This window comes from Xyrauchen texanus, chromosome 40 (genome assembly GCF_025860055.1).
Source record: "Xyrauchen texanus isolate HMW12.3.18 chromosome 40, RBS_HiC_50CHRs, whole genome shotgun sequence".
Classification (NCBI taxonomy): domain Eukaryota; kingdom Metazoa; phylum Chordata; class Actinopteri; order Cypriniformes; family Catostomidae; genus Xyrauchen; species Xyrauchen texanus.
The window spans coordinates 4,681,833-4,707,023 of NC_068315.1; the positions used below are offsets into that span (position 1 = coordinate 4,681,833).

At 36.8% G+C, this 25,191-nt stretch overlaps 1 protein-coding gene across 1 annotated transcript in view; it reads right to left on the reverse strand.

The window, feature by feature from the left end:
- Window positions 1-3,677: 3,677 nt before the first annotated feature.
- LOC127633250 (cadherin-18-like) overlaps window positions 3,678-25,191 on the reverse strand; it is a 112,856-nt gene continuing 91,342 nt past the window's right edge. Inside the window, exons 10-12 of the mRNA XM_052112201.1 lie at window positions 23,670-23,787; window positions 9,336-9,587; window positions 3,678-4,465 (exon numbers count right to left, since the gene is read on the reverse strand). Of these exons, the coding sequence (XP_051968161.1) occupies window positions 3,900-4,465; window positions 9,336-9,587; window positions 23,670-23,787 (936 nt within the window). The 3' untranslated portion in view covers window positions 3,678-3,899. The remainder of the gene's footprint in view (window positions 4,466-9,335; window positions 9,588-23,669; window positions 23,788-25,191) is intronic.

Here is a 25,191-nt window from a genome sequence, read left to right on the forward strand (position 1 = left end):
GTTTTTGTATATTATTTTATTTTTTGTATTTTTTTTTTTAAATAAATATAATAACAATATAATAATATAATTATAGAGCACAAAATGAATCATTGAACAACAGAAATGGGAAAAAAGGTAACGTACAAAATATCAAAACATTGTTTTGGCCAACAAATATTGTTTAGTAAATGAATTACATTTAAAACACATGTGACAACATGCCTCAACCTGACTTGAAATAACTTTGTCTTAAGAACACATTAAAAACTTTGGTTAAAAATATGTGGGCATGATATATTTGACTATTTAATTACTGTATGACAGTGTGGTTTAATTCTGTTTGCTTGTTTACCTTTGAGATGTATATGAAGATGGTGAAACTTTACTTTGGATAGAATGGATAGAATTTACTTATAAATATTCTAAATTAAGAATGTTTTGAACTATATATATATATTTTTAAACCAACGTCTTAAACCTCAGCTAGAAAGAAACCCCCCCAAAACAAAACACATGCGCATTTGGACTTTTGGCTATTAGCATTATTGAGATATAGCCCTTGTGTCAACTAGCCCCGGACTTCCTTATATCATTCAATATTCAAAAGCATAGATTAAAAAAAGGAAACACTTCACAATAAGGTTCCATTTGTTAACACCATTAGTTCACATAAACTACCAATTAACAATAATTTGACCGCATTTGCTAATCTTGATTAATTTTAACCTGTATCTTGTTGTATTCTTCACATTAGTTAATGCACTATGAGCTAACATGAACAAACAATGAACAGCTGCATTTTTATTTTTTAGTTTGACTAACATTAACAAAGATGAATAAATGCTGAAAAATGGTATTGTATGTTGTTAGTTCATGATTTATCTAATGTTAACGAAATTAACCTTATTGTAAAAGTAAAAAAATAAATAAAAATGTATTAATTTCCCTGCAATATTTGTGCATGTAATGGATTTTATTTATATTTTTTGCTATCGGAGCATCCCATTGTTAGCTTAGCAAAATGCTAACATGTTCGTTGCTGGAATCATGTCAAGTCTTCCTTGAAAAGCACTGTTTGTGTGACATGGGGAGTTGCTCTCCAAGTAGAGCTTTCCAATTCAGCCACTTGTGATGTTCCATCGAGGTTAGGATGCTTCATTATTAGGTGGCTGCCTATGAAGACTGCGGGCAGCGAGGTAGCTCGCTAGGTTTTGAAATTGAGCCCATATCATAAGGTGAGCCATTATATAACTGTTTATGTGCAATAATCCAAATGCTTCAAGGCAAATATGGGCCAATATGGCTTTGAAAAACGATTTTTAGATTTTTAGTTGCATTAAATATGAATGCAACTTTGTCACATTCAAATTTAATGATGCGGTGGAGTAGTCTAGTCTAATACAGTATATACTGTTGGGAAATATGATGTGTGTAGGTGGTAACTGAATATTAGTCTCTTGAATATACTGTAGTAGACTTTCAGATACAAATTGTAAACAACACTGGAAACAGCACTGAAAGAAAGAGTAGGATGAAGAAAATGTATAAAAAAAGATTAAATTAATAAATGTGGTATTTTATTTTAGTCTTAACCTTTTCATGAGTAGGGTCTAAATTCCCCTTCAGTGCCCCTGGAGTGAGTTAATTTTGCACATGACACTGCACAGCAGGTAGAGGTGGGCAGAGTGTAGAGGAGTATTTTTAAAATGTATTTTATTAACATTTTTGTTTCATGTCATAAAAAAATTAAATACTGTGTATAATATAGTAAACATGTGAACAGATGTGTTATGTCTGCTGTACTGTTTTTTTTTTATTATTATTTATTTTTTATATCTGTAAAATACGGAAGCTCAAAGATACGGAAGCTCAAAGAGGCCATGCGTTATTATTATTTTTCTGTCTCGTTTTCTCGTGATCTCGACATAACTACGGTTGTTTTCTCGTGATCTCGACATAACTACGGTTGTTTTCTCGTGATCATGACTTAATTTTCTCGTGATCTCGACATAACAAAAAGTTGTTTTTGCCTTTAATTTTCTATACAGTTTTTAATTGAGCTACAGGATTTACAATTAAAAGTTTATTACAAGGTATGAAGGACAATGAGAGATCTTTGGCAGAAAAGTACAATTTCTTATATGTAAATGTAAAGTTATGTTAATTCATTACACTTTGGTTATAAAATATTCACCTGCCCTATCCAAGAGTATTCTAACCAGTCACCTTTCACATAGGCTAAATCAAACATATTAATAAACACCAGGCAGCACGTCACAAACACTTAATAAACGCTTTTCATCAATATAGAAAGACTCGCTTTCTTCTGCACTCAACAGGAGTCAAGAAGCACGTTATGTGCTTTCCGGAAAGTACCGTTAATACTGTAATATGCGCGCACTCGGATCTAAATCGCGGCTGGCTTGACCGCAGTCATGCAGACGTCCCGGTCCCTCAAGTTGGCTGGCAATGAAATTGACCAAACGTTCCAAACGTTCACTGTATTTTCTACGAAAAAGTTGTAGACGTGATAGTCTTCTTCTAAAGTGTCTGACACTAATCTGGAAGTTGTCAATGACAGAGAGACGTCGAGATCTCGAAAATTAAGTCATGATCACGAGAAAACAACTTTTTGTTACGTCGAGATCACGAGAAAACAACTTTTTGTTATGTCGAGATCACGAGAAAACAACTTTTTGTTATGTCGAGATCACGAGAAAACAACTTTTTGTTATGCCGAGATCACGAGAAAATTAAGTCATGATCACGAGATAACAACCTTAGTTATGTCGAGATCACGAGAAAACGAGACAGAAAAATAATAATAACGCATGGCCTCTTTGAGCTTCCGTAGTAAAAAACAAATGAACAAATAATATGTTTACCTATATGCACTGTTTGACTTCTCAGACATTTTGTGTGTGTCAAGCGCTAATGTAAATAGACTTGGCTACGTGCATCAGATAATCACATTCGATCAGCATGTTTTCACTGTGAGTATACATGTTTTAAACTTTCATCGTGGTACTTTTGTGATAGTTGGTTTCAGAAAACAAATGCATTATATGCCTGAAAACACAGTTTAAGTTGCTGTTTGTGTGAATGAAAATTGCATCTGCACTAAAAAGTAGACGTGTTCTAGATGAGAAAACGTGTTGTCGCGTTTAGATATGATGGCTGTGCAAATATAAGTATTGAACTGTTATTGTGCTACTTTGGTGACAATTAGGCTTTGGGTTTGTTACAAAACATAAACATATTATTTGCTTGAAAAGACTCTTTGAGTAGCTGTTTGTTTGATGAATGACATCCGCAACATTGCTTCATGTTGATGCTAGTCATTGGTAAATATTAATGGGGGAGAAGTTTTTTTAATTCTAGAGAGCATTTCATTGGACACAAAATGTGTAGATTCAGTGCAAGATTGAGTTATCAATATTTTTGGTCCGTTTTCCTGGAAGAGAGAGACTGTGAATTGTAAATGTATTTATCTGATAACAGTTAATTTTATAAGTATAGTGAATAGATAATCAACATTTTAACAGACATGGAACAAAAACCACAAAAAAATGAAATAGAAATAAATAAATAATTATATATATATGCACGCATAATTTCACAGATTTTATTGATCAATAAAAAATATACAACAGCTAAAATATTTTACTTATTTTCATTAGATTTTTGTATTCTTTTTGGCTTGATTTTCTTTTCAAAATCATTCTTGTCTTGTTGGAATTCCGAGCTCCGATCATCCAAAAGAAACAAGAGAAAAAAACTCAGTCAAGTCTGTCTTTACAGCGGTGAGCGTAACATTCCAAAATGTCTAGTTTTTATTGATGAGATTATGTCGAAAAAGAGCAAGGTTTTGTTTTTTATTTTTTAATCATTCACAGTTTTTTGACACTGACAAACGCTTATGTCTGTTTCTCTGAATCTGCCTTTTCAGTTGATTCCGACTCTGTTTCAAGTTCATCACCGTAAAGTTCTGCTAGTTTTTGGAATTCCGGCCCCCAGTCATCCAAGAAGTTGTAGTCCTGTTCCGAATGTGCACCAGCTGACCCAAGTGAGCTGATGGAGCCCGTTGGTGACCCTTGACCCTCGTAGGCATAGGTTTGTAAGGAATCGTAAGGCGGTATGCTAGTATCCTGATCCGCCTCTGCCACTCTCTGTTTGATAAACTCCCCTACATGCATTTCCTCATCTATGTCCAAGGACGAGGAGCTCAGGTGGTCACCTACAAGGCAACGGGGCGGTCTCCTTGACAACCCTGACCAGACACACTCCGGTCGGACGTCCCGGCGGAATTTTAGTTCCTCAGCGGCAGCTGGGTTCCGGAGAGCGATGATGTCAAAGGCCTCTGTGTCCTCCTCACCACCGCCTTCATCATCGTACGTCACAACGTTTTCGCGAATGTCCTCCTCTGAGAAGATCAGTGGCTCTTTTTTGCTCCGTCGCAACGTAATGAACAGAATCACAATAGCTGTGAGGAACAAGAAAAAAAGGTCTTTGTTACAGCGATAGGAATAAAATCATAAAAAACTGCATAATTCATAAATAATCGTAAAAAAGACAATGCTTAAATTTGAAGTGAAATATAATTAAAAATGTAAATATTTGGGAGAACTATTCCTACAAACCCATATCATTACCTGGAAAAATGACAAGAGAAAGAAGAAAGTTTACTATATTAAAATCAAAAGGAATGAAAGGTAATTACATCGTCATTATTAAACATCATCAAGAGCCAAGGGAAATTTTGCTAAGAGATATAAGGCACATAAAATATTAATTTCAAGTACTGCAAATCTTAAATAGAAAGCAATAATAAATATATAAATAAAATAATGTATCAGTGTTATTAATAGTGAATAATTTCTCCAGGGGACTTTTAACAGGGCAAATAAATCGCAAATGAATGCAACATGAGTAGGATCAGTAGAAGCAGGTGTGAAGCATCCTCAATGTATGAAGAAGAAAAAACATCAAGTGCCAAAGAAATCAGTGGATATGAATTGGAGCAGGGTGAACAGCAATAAGGTAATATCACACATTAGTCTAGGTTATTTTTCACTTCACTAATGCACTATTAGCTGACTCAAGGGTGTTGGAGGAACTCTCATTATTCAAGCCATTCAAGCTTAATAAGAAGAGACAACTAGCATTTAAGTAAGCAATGTATAGGTTGAGTCATTTGAAAAGTGTCTGAAAACACTGTGGCGCTATAAAAAATTTAGCATCCTGACCAGCCCGAAACAATGGCTTAACCAATGGATTGAGGTTTGGGAGGGACTATCTGTTTGTTCAATCAATAGCACATGAGTGTTCGGGAAGCCTGTTGGAAATTATTATTTAATTTTTATTTTTCAATTCGTAGGGTGATGCTAGTATAATAGATGTAGAAATTGCACATTATTAAAGTCACTTGTGTAACGTATATTTGGACTGTTTAAGATAACAGTGCTCCAAATGTAATGGAAAAATATTTTTAATTTGGTAATTCATTTCCAGGCAATTTCCCATAGAATATATATTTTTTAATTATACTCAGCTGTTTATTTCACTCGCTAGAAATTGCTCTTTGTGTGTGCAATCTCAATAAATAAATAAATAAATCCACTGGATAGTAATTGTTCACTGTGAGTTTACATTCAATAAATAAATAAATAAACTGGCTAGAAATAGTTATTTTTAATTGCAATCTGAATAAATAAATAATAAATAATAAATAAATAAATCCAGTGCCTAGAAGTTGTAATTTGTAAGTACAAACTCTATAAATAAATAAATACAGTCATGATTCACCAACAAACAGAATAGTCGATAGTGCACTAACAGCTAACACTGTATAATTGTAGCTCAACAATCATTTAGCAACACTGGTAAACAGTAAAACAACGAAAACACATTGCAAGCTGTTGTATGAATATTGAACATCAACATTGTGCTGCTACGAGAATGCAAAAAATGACACATTATGTGCAGTGTTTGATAAACAAATAAGTCAATATCACATCTCTCAATATAATTAGCTCCATTAAAGCCAGTAAATCTACAAAAAAAAAAAAGTGTAAGGGGGTAGATTTGATCACCAAGTACAATTAGGGGCAAATAGAGCCATGTTTGAACAGGAATATAGCTGCGGCAAGTGCAACACGTAGCATGCGGTTCAGAGCTATATTTAGCCCCTGCAGCTGCCCGGGTGAGCGTGAAAATCTGTTACTTTTGAAAAGAAGAGAGCATCGCCTCTGCAAGGTGAGACCTAACCCATCCAACCAGTGCTGGAGAGAGGGAGGAAACAGATGAGAGCAGGAGATGAGAGAGAGGAAGAGAAAAGAGAGGTGGTAATGTGCTTATGGATGTCTGAATGAGAGTGGGCCTATTAGATATGCTGCTCACTTTCCTGAACTCGCACCTTTAATACAAACCTGTCAACAGCTCACCCAGCATCTCTAACTCCTGTTTTTGTTCACATATTTCATTGTTATTTTCCCATATATTTTGTCTTCCCGTTTAATTTTTTTGTGTGTGTATTTTTTTTCCTTGATATTTTTCTGCAGTGCTTTCTATAAAACGTTATCTCTGGTATTTGTAGGTATTCGTACAAAAGTGTGGCTCTAATACACATACATTTTTTATGTTTAGATAGACCCTGATAAGTACAATAACAACTTATGAAACACTTTTACATATGAGAAGAAGGAGATGAGGCAGTGAAGTGGTGTTTTGCAATAAAGTTCATGGCATTTTAATGCGGTCATGACATTTGACCTGGTATTATGGGACTAGTAAAATCCTTCAAGTCCTGTCCCTTATCTTTGATATGCTGGTTAAAAAGATTAAAAGTCAGAAGTTAAACAGTGCCAGATCAACTGGCATTATGACAGACTCCTGCTGTGAATACTAAACATATAGAGTCGAAGAAGATAAGGTTTGTTTTTCACATGATGATTAGTTTGATGGCAGAAATGTGAGATTTTAAAAGAGTTCAACATTTTGACTTAAGGAAAAAAAAAAAGGTTTAAGCCAAAAATAAATAAATAAAATAAAATAAATAGAAATGTGTTGAATTATTATATTCTCAAGAACCGTTTCTGTTTTCCTCCGTAAAGGATTTGCCATTCAGAACATTAGCAATACAATTAATAATAATTCGGCATCTGACATAAATGTAGTGATACACAATATACGAGGTGTCAGGAAAACAAATACACAAATTAACATTTACTAAAACTAATAATTTTTTAACTATGCAATGTAAATTCAAATTAGTATATTTAGAACATACTGTGTATATATATATATATATATATATATATATATATATATATACACACACACACACACACACACACACACACACACACACACACACACACACACACGTTGTGTTTCCATGTTTTATGGGGACTTTCCATAGACATAATGGTTTTTATACTGTACAAACTTTATATTCTATCCCCTAAACCTAACCCTACCCCTAAACCTAACCCTCACAGAAAACTTTCTGCATTTTTACATTTTCAAAAAACATAATTTAGTATGATTTATAAGCTGTTTTCCTCATGGGGACCGACAAAATGTCCCCACAAGGTCAAAAATTTCGGGTTTTACTATCCTTATGGGGACATTTGGTCCCCACAAAGTGATAAATACACGCTCACACACACACACACACACACACACACACACACACACACACACACACACACACACACATACCGATCAGCCACAACATTAAAACCACCTGCATAATATTGTGTAAGTCCTCAAGTGAAAGTCGTCAACAGGATCCCACAACAGGACGGATCCCTCCCTTCCCCTCACTTTATCATAGACCAGGACCTGTTATACTGTGTGGCCAACGGGAGGGGTGAAGAAAAGAGGTCATTGGTGGTACCCTGGTCGAAGACAGAAGCTTTCATCACACTAGCACACGTTCATGTCCAGGCTGATGGCCGAGCTGTGTAAACTCCTGCAAATACCACGTCTTCGTACCTCAGTATATCACTCCTAAACAGACAGCATGGTAGAGTGCTTCAATTAAACACGGAAAAGGATGTTCAGGAAGGTGATCGTTGAGGATGGGCATGACTGGGACCTCATGATCCCGTATGTCCTGTTTGGAGTTTGAGAAGTATCTCAGGCCTCCAACGGTTTCAATCCCTTTGAGCTCCTGTTCGGTCGGCAGCCACGAGGACTACTTGGCGTGACCAAAGAAGCATGGGAACAACATCACTCGCCACATCGCTCTGTAATTGAGCATGTAAAGGACATGCGGGAACGGAACAACCGGGTCATGCCGCTTGTCCGAGAACACTTCCAGGAGGCCCAGCATGCTCAGTAGAGAGTTTACAACTGACTCGCTCAGATATGTGAGTTCCACCCAGGAGACCAGGTCCTTCTCTTAATACCAACTAACAGAGCAACATTTCTGGCATCATGGCAGGGACCTTATACCATCGTTGAGTGGGTGGGACCAATGCCATACAAGGTTTGACAACCTGGCCAAAGGAAAAAGATACAGATTTACCATGTCAACAACCTGAAGCACTGGCTAGATCCTAACGCTTGGTTGGCTGCCCTTGTCAGTGATGAAAACCCAGTGGTCGAGGTAGGCGAAATACTAAATCCCTCACAGAAGAAGGATTTACATTGCCTCACCCACAAATTTAAAGATGTGTTTTTAGACAGACCTGGGCAGACACACATCACCTCCCATGACATTCGGACCACTCAAGGAATCATTGTCAGGCAACTGCCCTATCATGTCCCAGAGGCTCGCCAGCAGGTCATCGAGGAGGAGGTGAACAAGATGTTACAGTTGGGAGTCATGCTTTTTTTCAAAAACCATGCATAAACGTAATTTTCTCAAAAATTAAAACATGTACACACATGTTGCTCACATATTATTGTAGCCCAGTTTGTGCTGAATACAGTGTTATCAGACTTTAGCCATTAATATATTTTTAAGCAACTGAAAAAAACACAAATGTCAAGGCATGTCAAAACTTCTCCAGGGCCCAAAACACCCTCAGTCCCCAGAGGGTTAAAGCAGGTATTAACATCTGAACCGGTCCTATATGCCCCTGATTTTCTCTTCCCTTCCTCCTACAGACTGATGTTTTGGAAAAAGGACTCTGGGCTTTCCTTTCCCAGGATTTTCAAGGTGAAGAACACCCAGTCATCTACATCAGTCGGAAGCTGTTCCAGCAGAGATGAGATATGCAGCCGTCGAGAGGGAATGCACTGTATACAGATCTTGGCCCAACTCAAATGTTTTAAATTATTTTGACTAAATCTTTAGTGCTATATTTGCCTATTTAGAGGCATCAATTGCATGTTGAACTTACCTAGTAAGATAAGCACACAGAGCAGAATGGCTATAAGAGCGCCTGTGCTGAGTCCTGCAGAAGAGAGAAAAGCATCGTTCTGGCATATACTGAGTATGGTGCCTCTCTGACAGGAACACACTCTCAGTGTCAGGGTCCCAGTGCTGCTCAGGACAGGTTGTCCATCATCCCACACCACCACCGGTAGCTCATAGAGTTCCTGGGTTAGTCTATGGAATCGCCGCCGTCTGGCGATGATGCTGGCAGTGCTGTCTGAGAATAGAGAGAGATAATACCACTATTTTTGTCTTTTTATTTTGGTTGTGTTTGTGTCACAGATAATACACATTTTAGCTTTAATACCAGGTCTAAACAGTGCCAAAAAGAAGATTAATCAGTCAAATATGAAACTATGGATAGGGATAGACCAAAGAAAGATGATAAATGTGGATAAAATGTAACAATCTGAAGTGAAATGCTGGGGTAATGAGAGAGAGTGATATCAGATGAAGATAAAGACACAGACAAAGAGAGAATGAGGAAAAACAGAGAGGGAAAGAGATAGAATATATTAAATTAGTCTGGGTTTGAGTACAGACCACTTTTCACGAGGCTGCTTGCCCATGTGTGCTGTTTGAAAGCATTTAGGAGCTCCATTCCCTCAGAACAGATGAATTTGGTCTAGTACTACTACCAGACCTGAAGCACCGCGAGCAAAGCTCTTAACCTGAGAATCAACCTAATGAGCCTCCATATTGCTTGTTCCCTCTTAACCTCATCACATCCTCCAGCTAAGTTTCTGAGCATTCCACATATTCTAAGTGAGGGATGCAGAATGGAGAAGACCGAGAAATCAAATGTGATAGAATGAGAGATAAACATATGTCAAATAGAGAGAATAAAAACATTTGAAATGTTCACGTTATAACGTGCTGCCAATATATGTATTTTCCTCTCTCTCAAAAACATGCTTTTGCACTCACTTGATGCCATTGAACATCGACAAATGACATTACTTGAACACATGCTTCAATTACATGCTGTTCTTTACATTCTTGTGGCATGTAAAGAGTGCATGCATGTGAAGTTAAACATGGAGAGAGCACATTTAACCATGAACACATATGATTGGGACAGAAGCTGTTAGGAATATGTCTCACTGTTACGAAAAGCATTTTCCCCCAGTGAAACATTAAATACCTGCACAGACAGACACTAAAGTCCTCACTCCTGGCACCCAACTGTGCCCCATAAATAATCACATTGGCTCACAACAGAGAATACAGATTCCTAAAACATAATCCACTGCTGTGAAAAAGAGACAGGGAAGTAGTGATCTGAAAGAAAATATTTTCTCCTGTTTGAATCTAACCAGCCTGTTCATGGTGGACATTTCAAGACTCAAGAAACAAAGGGCTCTGTTTCAAATGACTAAGCTCATAGTGCCACATATACTGTTGGGTAGTAGTTTTCTGTGGAGCCTGCATCAGCATGGGACTTGGCAAAAGGGTGTATTGAGGGTCAAAGGGCCCACAAAGAGGCGCTCATGAGTATCTCTCTGAAACCACAAATGGGATACCCTACAGTCTCTTGGATTTCATGGACACGTGCATATGGTGACCATTGCAAGCATGCAAAACCATAAGTATGCATCAATTATGCCATTTGGGACAGGACCATTCTCAAAGGGTGAAAATTTAACAAGGGCCTTTTGGAAAAAATGTCAACTGAAGATAAAAAAGGCAGTCAAAATGTACAATATGGGGCAAAAAAGCCATCGTAAAGGGTTTCCCTGTTTTTTTTTATTTGTAACAACTGATATAGTGCTTAATATTACATTACAGTGTTACACGTAATATCGCATTAAATATTGCCATAGATGACATAAAAGTTATAGCGTACCTAATTTAATGTATCTAATCTATCAATTTTTTTTCTTTTAATTAATTAATTGAAGTAGTTGGCAAAAAAGTTGACTCAGTGATTTTATATGGAATTTAAAAAAGAAATACAACAAAAAACAATTCAATAAAAATACAATATAATAATAATAATAATAATAATATAAAAAAATAGAAAATGTAATTATAAAGATAAAATTACTCTTTAAAACAAAAACCAAGGGACAAAGCTTGGCCTATATTTATACAGTATATGCTTTTAATGTAAATATTATACATAATTCATAAATATCAATACTTCCCTACAATTACATATGCCTAAAAATGAATAATATTATATATAATAAATAAATATATTTCAATATTTCACTATAATAATATACTGTTTATGCCCTATAGTAAAATAAAATTGTATGAATTCACAGAAAAAAAGACATATACATATATATTGACCTCTCTCATCAACAAGGAGTTTCCATCCATAGACCTGCTGCTCACTGGATATTTTTTGACCAATTCTGAGTAAACTCTAGAGATTGTTGTGTGTGTGAAAATCCCAGGAGATCAGCAGTTACAGAAATACTCAAACCAGCCACCAGAATTTACTCAGAATTTACTCAGAATGGTGCCAAAAACGTCCAGTGAGCGGCAGTTCTGCAGATGGAAACACCTTGTTGATGAGAGAGGTCAACAGAGAATGACCAGACTGGTTCAAACTGACAAAGTCTGCGGTAACTCAGATAACTGCTCTGTACAATTGTGTTGAGAAGAATATCATCTCAGAATTGGCTCATTTTTGGTGGCACGAGAGGGACCTACACAATATTAGTCATTTTTCTGGGCACAAAAATGCTGTTCCTGTGTAGATGATGTAAATGCAGCAATATCAATGCGTTTTCAACCTAAATTGTTTTGATTAAGACTGGTTTAAACACTTTATATGCTTTAGACATGTGTAGAACTCAATGTACTGTTGACTCGAGAGCTGCTGTCCTGGGATCAGTGTACCGTTGACTCTCGAACTGCACTTTTGACTCGAGAACTGCAGACAGGATCATCTTCATACGTTCAAGTCATAAACATATTTCCAGTATGTTCTATTTGTTACACTTTCTGTTGTTCAGCACACTACACTCAGTTCAGTGTACTGTTAACTCGAGAACCGTTGCGAAAGGAGCATTCAGTGTGATTTGTGAACTTGGAGCAGTTCATTGCAAAGAAGAGTTGGCAAAAGCAGATATCACCAGTTCTAGGTCATATTACTCAAGGTTATTGGCTCATTTTGATTCGGAGCATTAGGCACATCTGAGAGACAGGTTAAGGTAGTGTAACTCGTGGATCAGTGTTGACTCAAGACGCAAACTGTTTCAACCGATTCAGTCCGATTTGGTGAACTGGTTCTAAAAAGAACCGGTTCAAAAGAATGATTCACGAACTGGACATTACTACTGTATGTTTTATATAATTATTCTAACAATCACAGGTGCCAGTTTATTTCGATTTTTTTTTTGCAGTGTATAAGTGTGGATGTGTCTACTGTAACTTAGTGTTACTTATCTGGCTTCTTCTAGCTTGCAAAAAACTCTGTAATTCACATTTCCATGGAAACAACAACTTCTCTGAATGGTGAACCTTTGGACAGAACAAAGCTGAATTTACACTGACCATTGTTTAACAATCTTGGTGCTCAATGTTGATACATTTCTGCTAAAAATCTATTTTACCATAGAGATTTTAATTAATTATATTTTCTTTGTTAGCTCAAAGACCTTAAAATCTTCAGAATGCTGTTGGAAAATATGATATCAAATAGCTGTTTTTCTGTGTTTGTACTGAATAAGAGGATATTAAAATATTAAAACCTCAGAACTCCTGTTTCAGAAACCCCACTGATGTATCTTTCCCTTTAAAAAATAGTATATATATATTTGTCATATTTAAGCAATAAAAAGCAGCTTTCACTGTGAAAACATTAATGTTAAGTTGCATAAAAACACTTCAACCCCCACTAAAGTGTCAGGACATCTGAGTGACACTCCGACTAATTAAAATTCCCAAATACCACCAGCCTGACAGTAACAGCTTTCAACTCATCTAATGAAGTGCTGTTCTGGAAAGGTCTTGGTGTATGCAAACATGCTGAATGATGCTTTCACAAATCAATTGATCTATTAAAGTAACTGGGTCATTTAGAGATCTGAGCAACCGTTTAATTGCCTGTACAAAAATAAAATGTCATCATGATGATTTGGCACCAGCAGAAGGATCAAGGGAAGCCTAATTTTGAGTAAATGTGATGTTGGGTATGTTCCTTGCATAACTTAAACTTCTATTGAAGAAGGCTCTGTTATGAATAAATAAATTAATAAGATGATCCTTATGTTTATTCTTCAGACCTGGGAGACCTAATTTGGCTATAATAGCTTTGTTTGGCCAAAAACAGCTCGATTTGAGCAGCCATAATATAATGCAAATATTATTCTTGTGGAGCCAGATTTTTGAGTTTTTGGCATAGACAGCAACTTATCACAGCTTGTTTTGCTTTTGCATTCCATTAAGGGGTGGGTTTATCTTAAATGATACCACAGTGATTAGCCTTAAACCCACCCATGTGATAAGGTAACAAACAGTGGCTGGTCACTTTCCATGTCGGTCATGCGCTCTCTTCCTGTCTATGTGGGTGGTTCTTGGCTAGAACAAGCAGCAATGTGGACCAGATTGCATGCGGATAGTCAAAAGTCTGGCTATGCAAGACTATGCTAAGAATTACTTAGCAGAACATGTGTTGTTCTAGTTGTGACTCATTCAGTGAATACTTTATCATGTTTAATTAACTTGAACTCACCCCGATCAAACACTTTCGAAAAACAAAGACTCAAGAGACTACAGCTGATTTGAAAATCATAACAAAAAAGCAGCACATCTAAGCAAAGGTTTCACTGAAACATGGTAAACATTCTAGGGGTTGAAAAATACATTACAAGCCATCATCCAATACGTCTCCTCAAAGTGTGCTGGTGGGACATACATTCTACATTTAAAAGCTTTTTGGACACACAACAAACTGCTGAGAGCGTCCGCTCCTGCCAGCGGCGAGGAACATTTCTCTAATAGCATCTAAGGCCTGGGGAGAACAGAAAATAAGTGCATAACTACATTTTAAAAAGCTGTACAGAAAGATGAGAGGGTCCCTAAGACAGAATAAACAGCCTAATGAAGCTTTAAAACACTGGAACGGTGCAGCCTTAAGAGAGGAAAATGTATATTTGTGACAAAGAACCATTTTTTTAGCTGTCACTGTAAGGTAGTTTTCTTCCATTGAAATCAGGATCCAAGGTATTCATTGTTATTGTAAAGGTACAATGAGATTATTTCCACAAGAATGATTAAGACAAGCCTAATTTTGAGTAATTGCAAAAAGAGGGGCAACACTGTGGGTCTATGGTACTTATAAAAAATCCCAAAGGGGTGTTTGGGCAGAGACTGGCTGTTAACTGAACTATGCAAGACGAGGGGGAAGGTTTGACAACAAATCTCTCAAACAAATTTTTTTATTATGCTGTTGGTGCCACTAATGCCACAGAAATACTGTAATCCTGGTAAGCAATTTTATTGTACTACAATAATGTATTACAGAGATTGTGTTAATGGATTGGCCCCACTCATTCCATTGTAAGTGCCTTACTGTGACCGCAATTGTTCCTTTTTTTTTTTTTTAAAGAAGTCAAAATTAATTTATGAGGAAATCAAAATTATGCCACAAATGCTGTCAATTGAGCTTAACTTGAATTAAACCCAAAACATTCCTTTAAAATCATGGTTAACTATTTGAATAATTTAGAGAGTTATATACTGCATAGAGAGTTCTATAGAAACATGCAATATAACATATTTCAGATTTGTTATTATTGTTCTGTGGAATTAATACAATAAGAAATGCTTTCCAATCATTGTCTATTCTGCGTTCCTCAAAATTACTACAAGAATTGTTAATGGAATCCTGAAGGAACCAGGGGTGGGATTCACAAAGTATTCCTAAGAATAACATTAATCCTAACTATTATTTTCTTCTTATCTCCTGATTTAATCAGAGTATCTTTTATTCCCAAAAAGACTTGTTAAAGGAGTATGCTGGGTTCAATACAAGTTAAGCTCAATTGGTTGCATAATGTTGATCACCACAAAAAATCATTTTGACTCATTTTGATTTGGGCTACATTCACACTGTCAGTGTTTTGGATTGACAACCGTATTTACTTACAGGTGTGAGTATTGAAATGTCCTGTTCATACAACAGCGTGCAGTAGCAGTTTGAATACTGTATGTAAGAACAAACAACCAAAGTCACAACCATATTCTAACAGCTGTAACCATAGGTGACAGTGACAAGAAGATGGCGACATCCATAACTCTGGCGTGTCTTATCAAAATTGCGTAATCAACAATATAAAACAGTTAGTTCCGGTCCTCAAATCTGATTGGACGAGAGACGTTCCATGAGCACTGATGGTGTGACACCATCAACACTCGGACGCCTCACTGTGTGTTTATCACTCCACTTGTGTTCCTGCTGTTCTAAACTAAAGTGTAAGATTAGTGCATATCTGTTAGGAGTTACTGTCTTTATTTTTTAAATTACATATGTTAGCCAGCAGGTGGTGGCAAAAGATAATTTTTGTGTGTAATATGAGCCAGTTGGTGACGTAAAGTGAATCCGTCAGTCATTGATTACATAGAACAGCATGCTTTTGAATGTTCATATCTTTTTTTCTTTCTTTTAACTGCATTAATGCTATTCCTTATAAAGATTGATGTGAATCTGGCCCCAAAGTTAAGTGGAATCGGAATCCCTTATGATTCACATCTTGATTGAGTGTTTAGGCAAAGAGTGTACTGGTAATCTGGTAATCGGAAGGTCGCTGGTTCGATCCCCACAGCCACAACCATTGTGTCCTTGAGCAAGGCACTTAACTCCAGGTTGCTCCGGGGGGACTGTCCCTGTAATAAGGGCTCTGTAAGTCGCTTTGGATAAAAGCGTCTGCCAAATGCATAAATATAAATGTAAATTCAGGTTTTGGTGCTATCAGTCTATATTAATCTATGAAGACTGTCTGTATTGTGTATAAGCACATATCTTCCCTCCTGAGCCGCAGTGGCAGGTGTTGAAGAAAACTCTGTATTAACAGGCAGAAGTGTAGCAGGGAGTATTCATTTCCATGCTGCTAAATATCACACAGATTAGACAATACACTATAATTGTGCTCCTCGTCCGAATGCGTGATGTTAAAGCAAGAGCAACATGCAGATTACACACTTTAAATTCCACCGGCCCAATTCCACTCACCAGGCCGAGTCTCTGACCTATCCCATTTGTTTATCATTGTCATGTGGTCACATTATAATTCAATATGTTATCTTCAGACTGCATCCATTACCATCATCATCCTGTGAAGAAGTGGCTTATCAGGTTTATAATCATTCTAATCATCATAATCACAGAGAAAATGACTAATTTGTCTGGTATCCTCTTAGTTTACAGTCTGTCTGGTATCCTGTTCAGACGCCCACACACTGACTGACACCCAATACAAGAAATCCCTCTCTGGTACACACTGCATTTTAAAACAAGCCAGAGTTAGAAAATAACAACACGTCACTATAAAGGCCTAAAGACATACACTGAGAAGACCTTTAGAAACAGGATGAGAGTCTGTTAGAAGCCGATGGGAAAATAGAAACAGTGATACAGAGAGAAAGACAGAAAAACAACTAACAAAAATTTTTTTCCTTAAAAAAAGAATGAAAAATAATGAGGTGTGATTCAGATGTTTGAATGTATGAAGATATTTCATGTCATTTCAGGCACAGATTTCTTCTTAAAGAAGTAGGAAAAATAATAATAAAAAAGTGGTTATTTTTTTCTCACCCTCATGTTGTCCCAAACCCGAATGGTTATTTTTTTTTTTACCATGGAACACAAATGGAATTTTTTTTTTTAAGAATCTTGCAACTCTTTTCCATACAACAATAGTTCATAGAAACCACTGCTATCAAGCTTGTGTGCTGTTTTTTAGTTGTCTTCTGAAGCCATACGATAGCTTTGTGAGAGCACCGGTTGTTATTTACGTTGCTATTCATCACATTGAGTTACCATAAGCAAGATCCAATGGTGTTTTGCCCCAGTGATGCCATACCTGGTGCGACGAAAATGATGCCATCAGTGCACCATTATGTTAGCTGACAGTGTTTGCAAATGTGATTTAAGAGTAATCAGCACACTTAAGTTTCATATTGTTTTTAATAAAAACTATTGTAATACATTATAAGACTTAGAGACCCAATCATAGAGATTGATATTATCTTTTTCCTTCCTTGATCATGTTTTTAGGAACGTCTTTGGTTCCACAGAAGAAAAAAAAGATAAGCATATGGGTTTGGAAAGAAATTAGGTTGTGTAAATGGGAGTATTCCGTGGTGTGTGAATAGATGGGTGTGTGTGGAATTGATTAGGAGAGCGATGAATCTGAGATTGCATGTTTGCACGTATTTAGCATGTCTCTTTGTCACCTTTTGCATCATTGTAAGCTCACTCATGAATATTTACTTTGCAATTACCCTCGGCTCCACTACAGAGTCTAATCGTATAGAGAACACAATTAAATAGAAAATCCTGTTTGCACTCTGGAGCCCTCTATCTCACATTGCTATTCAAACAGAGACGCTGCGTTTATAAAGTAATACGTGAACAGACAATAATTGAGTCCATTTAGCCTTCCTTTCACTGTGCTCCAAATACATTTGCCACTATAAATCAAGAAATAGAGGAAGAAGCAAATTAATCTAGTTAGTGACGCTTGGCCAATTCCGCTGAACAACTTAAGTCATAGGTGGAAAAATGTAAGTCAACACTATGAACGGAAACGTGTTTACTTTCCAACACCATGCAGCCATTTAGATAAAGTCCCATTTGCTCTGAGCACTTGTAAAGAAGGAAAAGTGGTACTATTGCTAAATTTCAAGCATTTACAGTAGGTCTTCGTGGAAAAGAGGGCTTCAGTTCTCTCCTCAGACACAATGGGTCTTGTTCACCAGCCTCCCATTGGAAGTAAAAACAGAGGAAGAGATCTTGTTAACATCTAATTTGTTTTTTTGCTTTTTTTTCTCTCTAAAACAAAGAATGCGTTCAGTCTGAATGGCTCCTTAGACTGGTAAACAGTGGTGTGTTCATATGGAGAGAGATTAAAGAGTGGGAGATAGAGAGAGACAATGAGTACTTGGGTAAATGAAGTAAACTCCAGACAGCAGTGTGCTCGATAGGAATGGAGTGGATCTTGTGATACTCTCTAAGCCCAAATCATTTTCTCTTCCATTATTTCATCGATCGGCCTTTCCTTCTCTCTTTTTTGCCTCTCATGGTCCAGGCATCTTTCCAAAACCAAACTAAAACCCTAAAAACAACCTCAAGTGGTGTTTTTTATCCCCCTTTCTCCTTCTAAGTTCAAATACCTTAGTGAAGTCCAGAGCTGGACCCCCCTAAGATGGTTGTCTGGTTTTAGCTTCTTAGCTTGCTCTCAGAGCACCAGCTTGGGTAGGATCAAAGGTCAGTTTAAAGCAGCTAAGACCAGCCAAGAGATCTGGAAATGCCTCTGAAAATGCCCCAAGCCCCTTTAAACCAGGCAACTGGCCAGCCACATCAGCCTAGGAGACCAGCTTAAACCAGCCAACCAGTGTAGTCTGTTTTTAGCCTAGCTGGTTGGCTGATCCAAGCTAGTTTAGGCGGGACTCATAGCTATAACAATCTGAGCATTAGCTTGGTCAGGTTGGGAGACATCTTAAAAATTCCACCAAACCACTCTAAACCAGCCAACTTAACAGCCAGACCAGCTGAAGACCAGTTTGTTTTAGCTTAACCTGGTTGATTGGTCTCAGCTGGTATAAGTCTGTTTAGGTCTCTGAGCTTCAACCAGCTGAGCACCAGTTTGGCCAAGCTGGAAGACCAGCTTCAACCAGCGAATACCTGGCCTGACCAGCTTAAAATTGACCAAAGTCCCTCTAAAACCAGTCGACTGACAAGACCGGCACGGGAGCCTTAAACCAGCTAAAATTAGCCATCGTGCTTGGGCTACAACCAGCCTAAACTGGTAGGCTAATTTTAGCTGGTAAGATCAGCCAAGACCTGGCATGGGCCTTAAAGTGCCCCTAACCCCTTTGAACAGCGAACTAACTTGCCAGACCAAGCTGGGGGACCAGCTAAAACCAGTGAATCAGTTTAGGCAGGCTTTAGCTTTTGTTATTTAGTTGTTTGTGTTTTTTATTTTTTTGTGAGTTTTTTCAGCAGGGCTAGGTGAATATTCACAATGGTTTTGCTGGCAACATGAATTGAAACTTTTAAGTAAAGAAATATAAAAGTTATATTGGTGCTTATGAATGAAAACCATTCTTCATTGTATTTGTTTAGTGAAAAACTGTTTCAAAAACATGACTTTGATTTTTTTTTACTGGATCTTTAAGGTATTGTAACTCTTATTGTAAAACAGCTGAACAATACAGAAATATCCTTTTTTTAAGCTATATTGGCCATGCCTACCTGGGATGAGAGCGGTCGCCATGGTGACATTCAGCCAGCAGGCATCTGTGTAAGTATTGCATTAAGGCTGTTGGTTCGGGAGTTAGGGGAGCTGCTGGTAATTCGTATGACAGCAACTGGAACTGAACTACTGTGCAACCCTCTACTATCATGTTGGAGAAAGAATCATCATTGGCTAGTACATTTTTGTTTTTACTTGCCAGACTTGTAAGCATAATGCAGCTAAAAAATATATTAAGCAAACTAAGAGAGGGTCTATTCATATATATATATATATATATATATATATATATATATATATATATATATATATATATATATATATATATGCAATATAGTATATTGTAATTTTTTTTAAATATATTTTGCTTTATGATTTTAATCACATTTTAGCTTTTAAAAATGTAAATTTTTCACATTCTATCAATATATATGATGCCATGAAATCGCATTTTTAATAATGTACAAGCTGTTGTCACTGTTTGAAATTTCATACACATTTTTAACAAAACAATTCACAAGTTAGGAACCTAATAATGAAAATTAGGGGTCGCAATTATGCAATTTGGCAATTTTGACGATGAATTGCCTGTTTTAGGGCTATGATGAATAATTGTCTGATTTAAGTGTTTCACAAATATGACAATTAATTACCATACAAACTCACTATGTGTGCTTCGTGCACACAACAAAGTCATACAAATTTAGCTTGTGTCATATAATAAAATAAGGGTATATGAATGTATGAATATAAACATATGAATGACAGTCAAATATAAAAGTATAACATTTGAAATCATTTAAAAAAAATATATAATTTGAATGATCAAAATATGTCTAAATAACTAAAATATATCACTCTTATTTGTCCGATAATTTTTGATCCATTGGAATTTTTCTATGTTTTGTTTTCTTTTGCTTGTTTTGTAACCCAGCCAGGTACTCGAATCTGATTGGACGAGAGATGTTCCATGAACACAGATGGTCTCACACCATCAGCACTTGGATGCTTCACTTTGTGTGTATCACTCCGCTTGTGTTCATGCTAAACTAAAGTGTAAGAGCAGTGCATGTGTATTAAGAGCTACTGTATGTGTGTCTCTTTACATGTACTTATTTTGACATTACACATTAGCCAACAGGTGGTGGAAAAATATAATGTTTATGTGTAATATGAGCCAGTTAGGTGACGTGAAGTGAATCCGCATTCAGTCCGTGTTTACATAGAACAGCGCTCCATGATCGCTTGTATTACTACTAAACTACTAAAGCTAGAAAATAACTTTAAACCACTTTAAATGGACAACTTCAGCATTAAGGCTCATAACAGCTGAGAGACAACACCAGACTGATTAATTAAAGAACTCAAGGTGCTTACCTCTTACTTGAGTTTACACATTGGCGAGGACGTACTGTTTAAAATAGTGGAGAAGAAGCTGTTTCTATAGTGAAAGACTATAAAGACTACCGTGAAATAGGGAGAAATACCCCTGCTTGTACAACTATTTTTCCACTGAGAAAGCTGATCTTCAGAAAGCTGACAGCATCTCTGCTTAGGTGTGGCAACAGATGATCCCACACGCTCCGTGTCTCTCTCTCTCTCTCTCTCTCTCTCTCTCTCTCTCTCTCTCTCTCACACACACACACACATCCATCCTTGTTTATCCAATAACTTGTTAGAAACAGCACAATCCATGATACTATTTCTGAAGTGACATTTTTGAATTACTAACGAAGTCTTGGACGCATCATTTGTTTTGAACCAGCAACGGCAGATTCTGATCTGTCACGTAATAAATTAGTTCCATGCACAAATGCGTTTTTATGACCATACTCAGTTTTTCCTAATTTTTTTTTATTTACTTGTTCATTGAACTGTTGTATATAAGCAATATCACACTCACAATTGTGTTATATGGCCCTAAATTAGCACTGATGCAGGGCCATATCTCATGATTGCGAGTGTGATATTGCTTAAATATTATATTATATTTTATTATATTATACAATAGTAAAATATTTCTGCCTTAAATTCTTCACTTTCACACATTATTTTAAGTCTCTCTGTTTAAATCACAAGCCCTTATTTCTCGTGAGGGAATACTTCAATACATGCATTTTATCATCTCCACAGAAATAGAGCAGGGCACTGCGTGTTATTAACACGGTGAAAATAAACCCACAATGACCACGGATATTTGCCATTAGATGGCCGTTAAGTGAAACTGGAGCGCTTTGTGTTCACAACATTAATACGTTTAAACCTTGTTTATATTATCGCAGGAGTTTGACACAAGCATCTGTAGACGGCGTGCACATCAGAATGCTTGAGAAGTGGTTCATCTTCACACGCTCTGAAGAGGTGCGGTTCCCTGAGATGCTCGGAGTTCAACTGAATGGCACAACGTGCAGGGAAAGACAAGGCTGAATCCAGCGTCTTAATCAACTACTTTTTATTCAGTAAAAGGGCCTCGGTGCTTCAACACTACACAACTCTATCACTGGCAATTGAAATGTTAATAATTACTTGTCAGTGGCTAATAACAAACGTTTTTTTGGTCGCATAATGTGAAATTTACTCGCATATGTGAGTGAGTTACTTTCAATGTAGAGGGCTGCTGTGTGTGGTTAGACCAATAATCCCTCAAATGGAATGCTAGCTCTTTTTGACAATGAAGGACAGTGATTGGGGGGGATTGAGCAACATTTTGGAAGTGCTTTAAAAGTATGGTGGTTTCCCCTATTGCTTTAAAGTTCACATGAGGGTCCAATGACACAAAAGAAGAGCTAAGAAGATTAAAAGTCCCAAGGTTCAGACATACAATCCAAACAAAATGACAGTTCCTGTAGGGCCTCTACCAAAGAACCAATATTAACTTTACAAAGGATGAGGTGCCAAAGTATCAGCAAGTTGAGTTACAATGATGATTGAGAACCCATTAACATGTAACTGCATTTGCAACCACTTTTATATCCGAAATCTGATTTTCAATGAGTTGTTCTTTACATAAAAATGGCTGACAAAAATCCTGTGGATTTTTAAATCTCATTCCAATCCATTTAGAAATACTTTTTTATTCAATATTTATCAATTTACACATTTTAAAGAAAACTTTCATTAAATAAGACATTCTGTTGACAATGGAAAACAAAACATAACTCTTCACAACCTTCCACCCTCTTATAAACACAATGACAGCAAGACCACACAGACTCTGTATTCAATGACTAAGTTGTTATGGTAATATTGATTATCGAAACAAATGCCATTAAAGCTCATTGATTTCACTTCTCAGTCGCACTATTAATCATGCATAAGAGATTTTTACTGCCACCTGCATGTAAACTTTCATCAATAGTCTCACTTAATCATGTGGACTAAATTTAACGAATTCTTAAATGTTGGGGAAACATCAATTGGGAATGATATTGATCACATTTTAAGACTTTTTCAGTGATTATTATCTGCAGAAATGATATATATTCCATGATAATTTTTTTCTATGTTTCCACAAATACTGGAAATGATGTTATTGTTTACTCTCCCTCATGTAGTTCCAAACCCATATAACTTTCTTCAGTGGTACACAAAATTAAATATTAGGCAGAATGTTAGCCACAGTAGCCATTCACTTTTATTACATTCTTTTTTTATTGCATATTTATAAGTGAATGGTGACTGAGGCTAACATTCTGCCTAATATTTTCATTTTTTTCACGAAAGTTACAAGGGTTTGGAACAATACGAGAGAGAGTAAATGTCAATTTTCCAGGCATGGAAATCACATATTCCCTGACACTTGACAGAAGAATCTATGACCCATGCTTGTACACATAAAAGATGTATGGCAAGAAAATGTTGCATACCTTCATTGTCTTTAATTGTAAAGTTGGGGTTGACAGGAATTCCTCCAGGAAAAGAAAAGGAAAATCCCTTTCCATTGGCAAAATCATCTTTATCCACAGCCGTAATGGTCTGAATGACCTGCCATCAACAGAAAAGGGTAAACAAAACATATTCATATTGAAAATTCAGCCTATTAGTATTAAAAAAGGCTTTTGGAAATAGTATGTTTTAATATATACAGTATATATATACACACTCACCAGCCAATTTATTAGGTGCACTTTACATATTCATGCTATTATCTAATCAGCCAATCGTGTGGCAGCAGTGTAATATATAAAATCATGCATATATGGGTCAGAAGCTTCATTTAATGTTCACATCAACTATCAGAATGGGGAAAAATGTGATATCAGTGTTTGGACCATGGCATGATTATTGGTAATAGACAGGCTTATTTGAGTATTTCTGTAACTGCTGATCTCCTGGGATTTTCACGCACAACAGTCTTTAGAGTGTATAGAAGATACACTCTAAATAGGTGTGGAAAAACAAAATAACACCCAATGAGTGGCAGTTCTGTGCACAAAAATGCTTTGCTGATGAGAAAGGTCAACAGAGAATGACCAGACTTACAGAAAGGCTGCGGTAACTCAGATACCCCCTCTGTACAATTGTAGTGAGTAGAATAGCATCTCAGAATGCACGACATGTCGAATCTTGTGGTGGATGGGCTACAACAGCAGAAACGGTTCCAATTCTGTCAGCGAAGAACGGAAAACTAAGGCTGCAGTGGGCCTAGAAATTGTTTACCTCAACAGAAATCCAGATTTGTCAGACCAGACGATGATATTAAAATCGTCTACTGTCCAGTTTTGGTGAGCCTGTGTCCACTGCAGCCTCAGTTTCCTGTTCTCAGCTGACAGTAGTGGTACCCAGAGGGATCTTCTTGGACCAGTCTAACCATTCTCAGACCTCTGTCATTAACAGCATATCTGCATGATTTTATACATTACACTGCTGCAATACGCAGTTTTGTAGTCAAGACAACCTAAACCGAGACCAAGTCAAGACCAAGACCAGTGTGTATCGAGACAAGACCAAGACTTTGAGGGGTTGAGACTGAGTCAAGACCAAGACCAAATGTGGAACATGCAAACCATAGGCACTCCTCAAATTGATCTGAAAGATCCACATTCCCATAAAAACACTCAGAAAACAAATGAAGATTCCTCTTCATTCACCTCCTTTATTGCCAGCTAGCTTTGCTAGCATCACTTACACTTAGCCGCTATTTCTTTATGCTTCCTTTCTAAGTGCCGATAATAGTTTGACATGGTAACAGCCATCTCTGTAAGCATTGCATTGCAGAATTTACAAACCGCTGTGTGTTTTCTTTTTGATGCTTTTTTGCAGATGAACTCTTTGTGGTTTAGGTCAGTGTTTTTCTGCCATGGCACACTTTTAACGATTACAAAATCCCATGGCACACCACTATCCATCATACCTATCATCGATAGTTTTCCTTTTCAAGAACTTGTT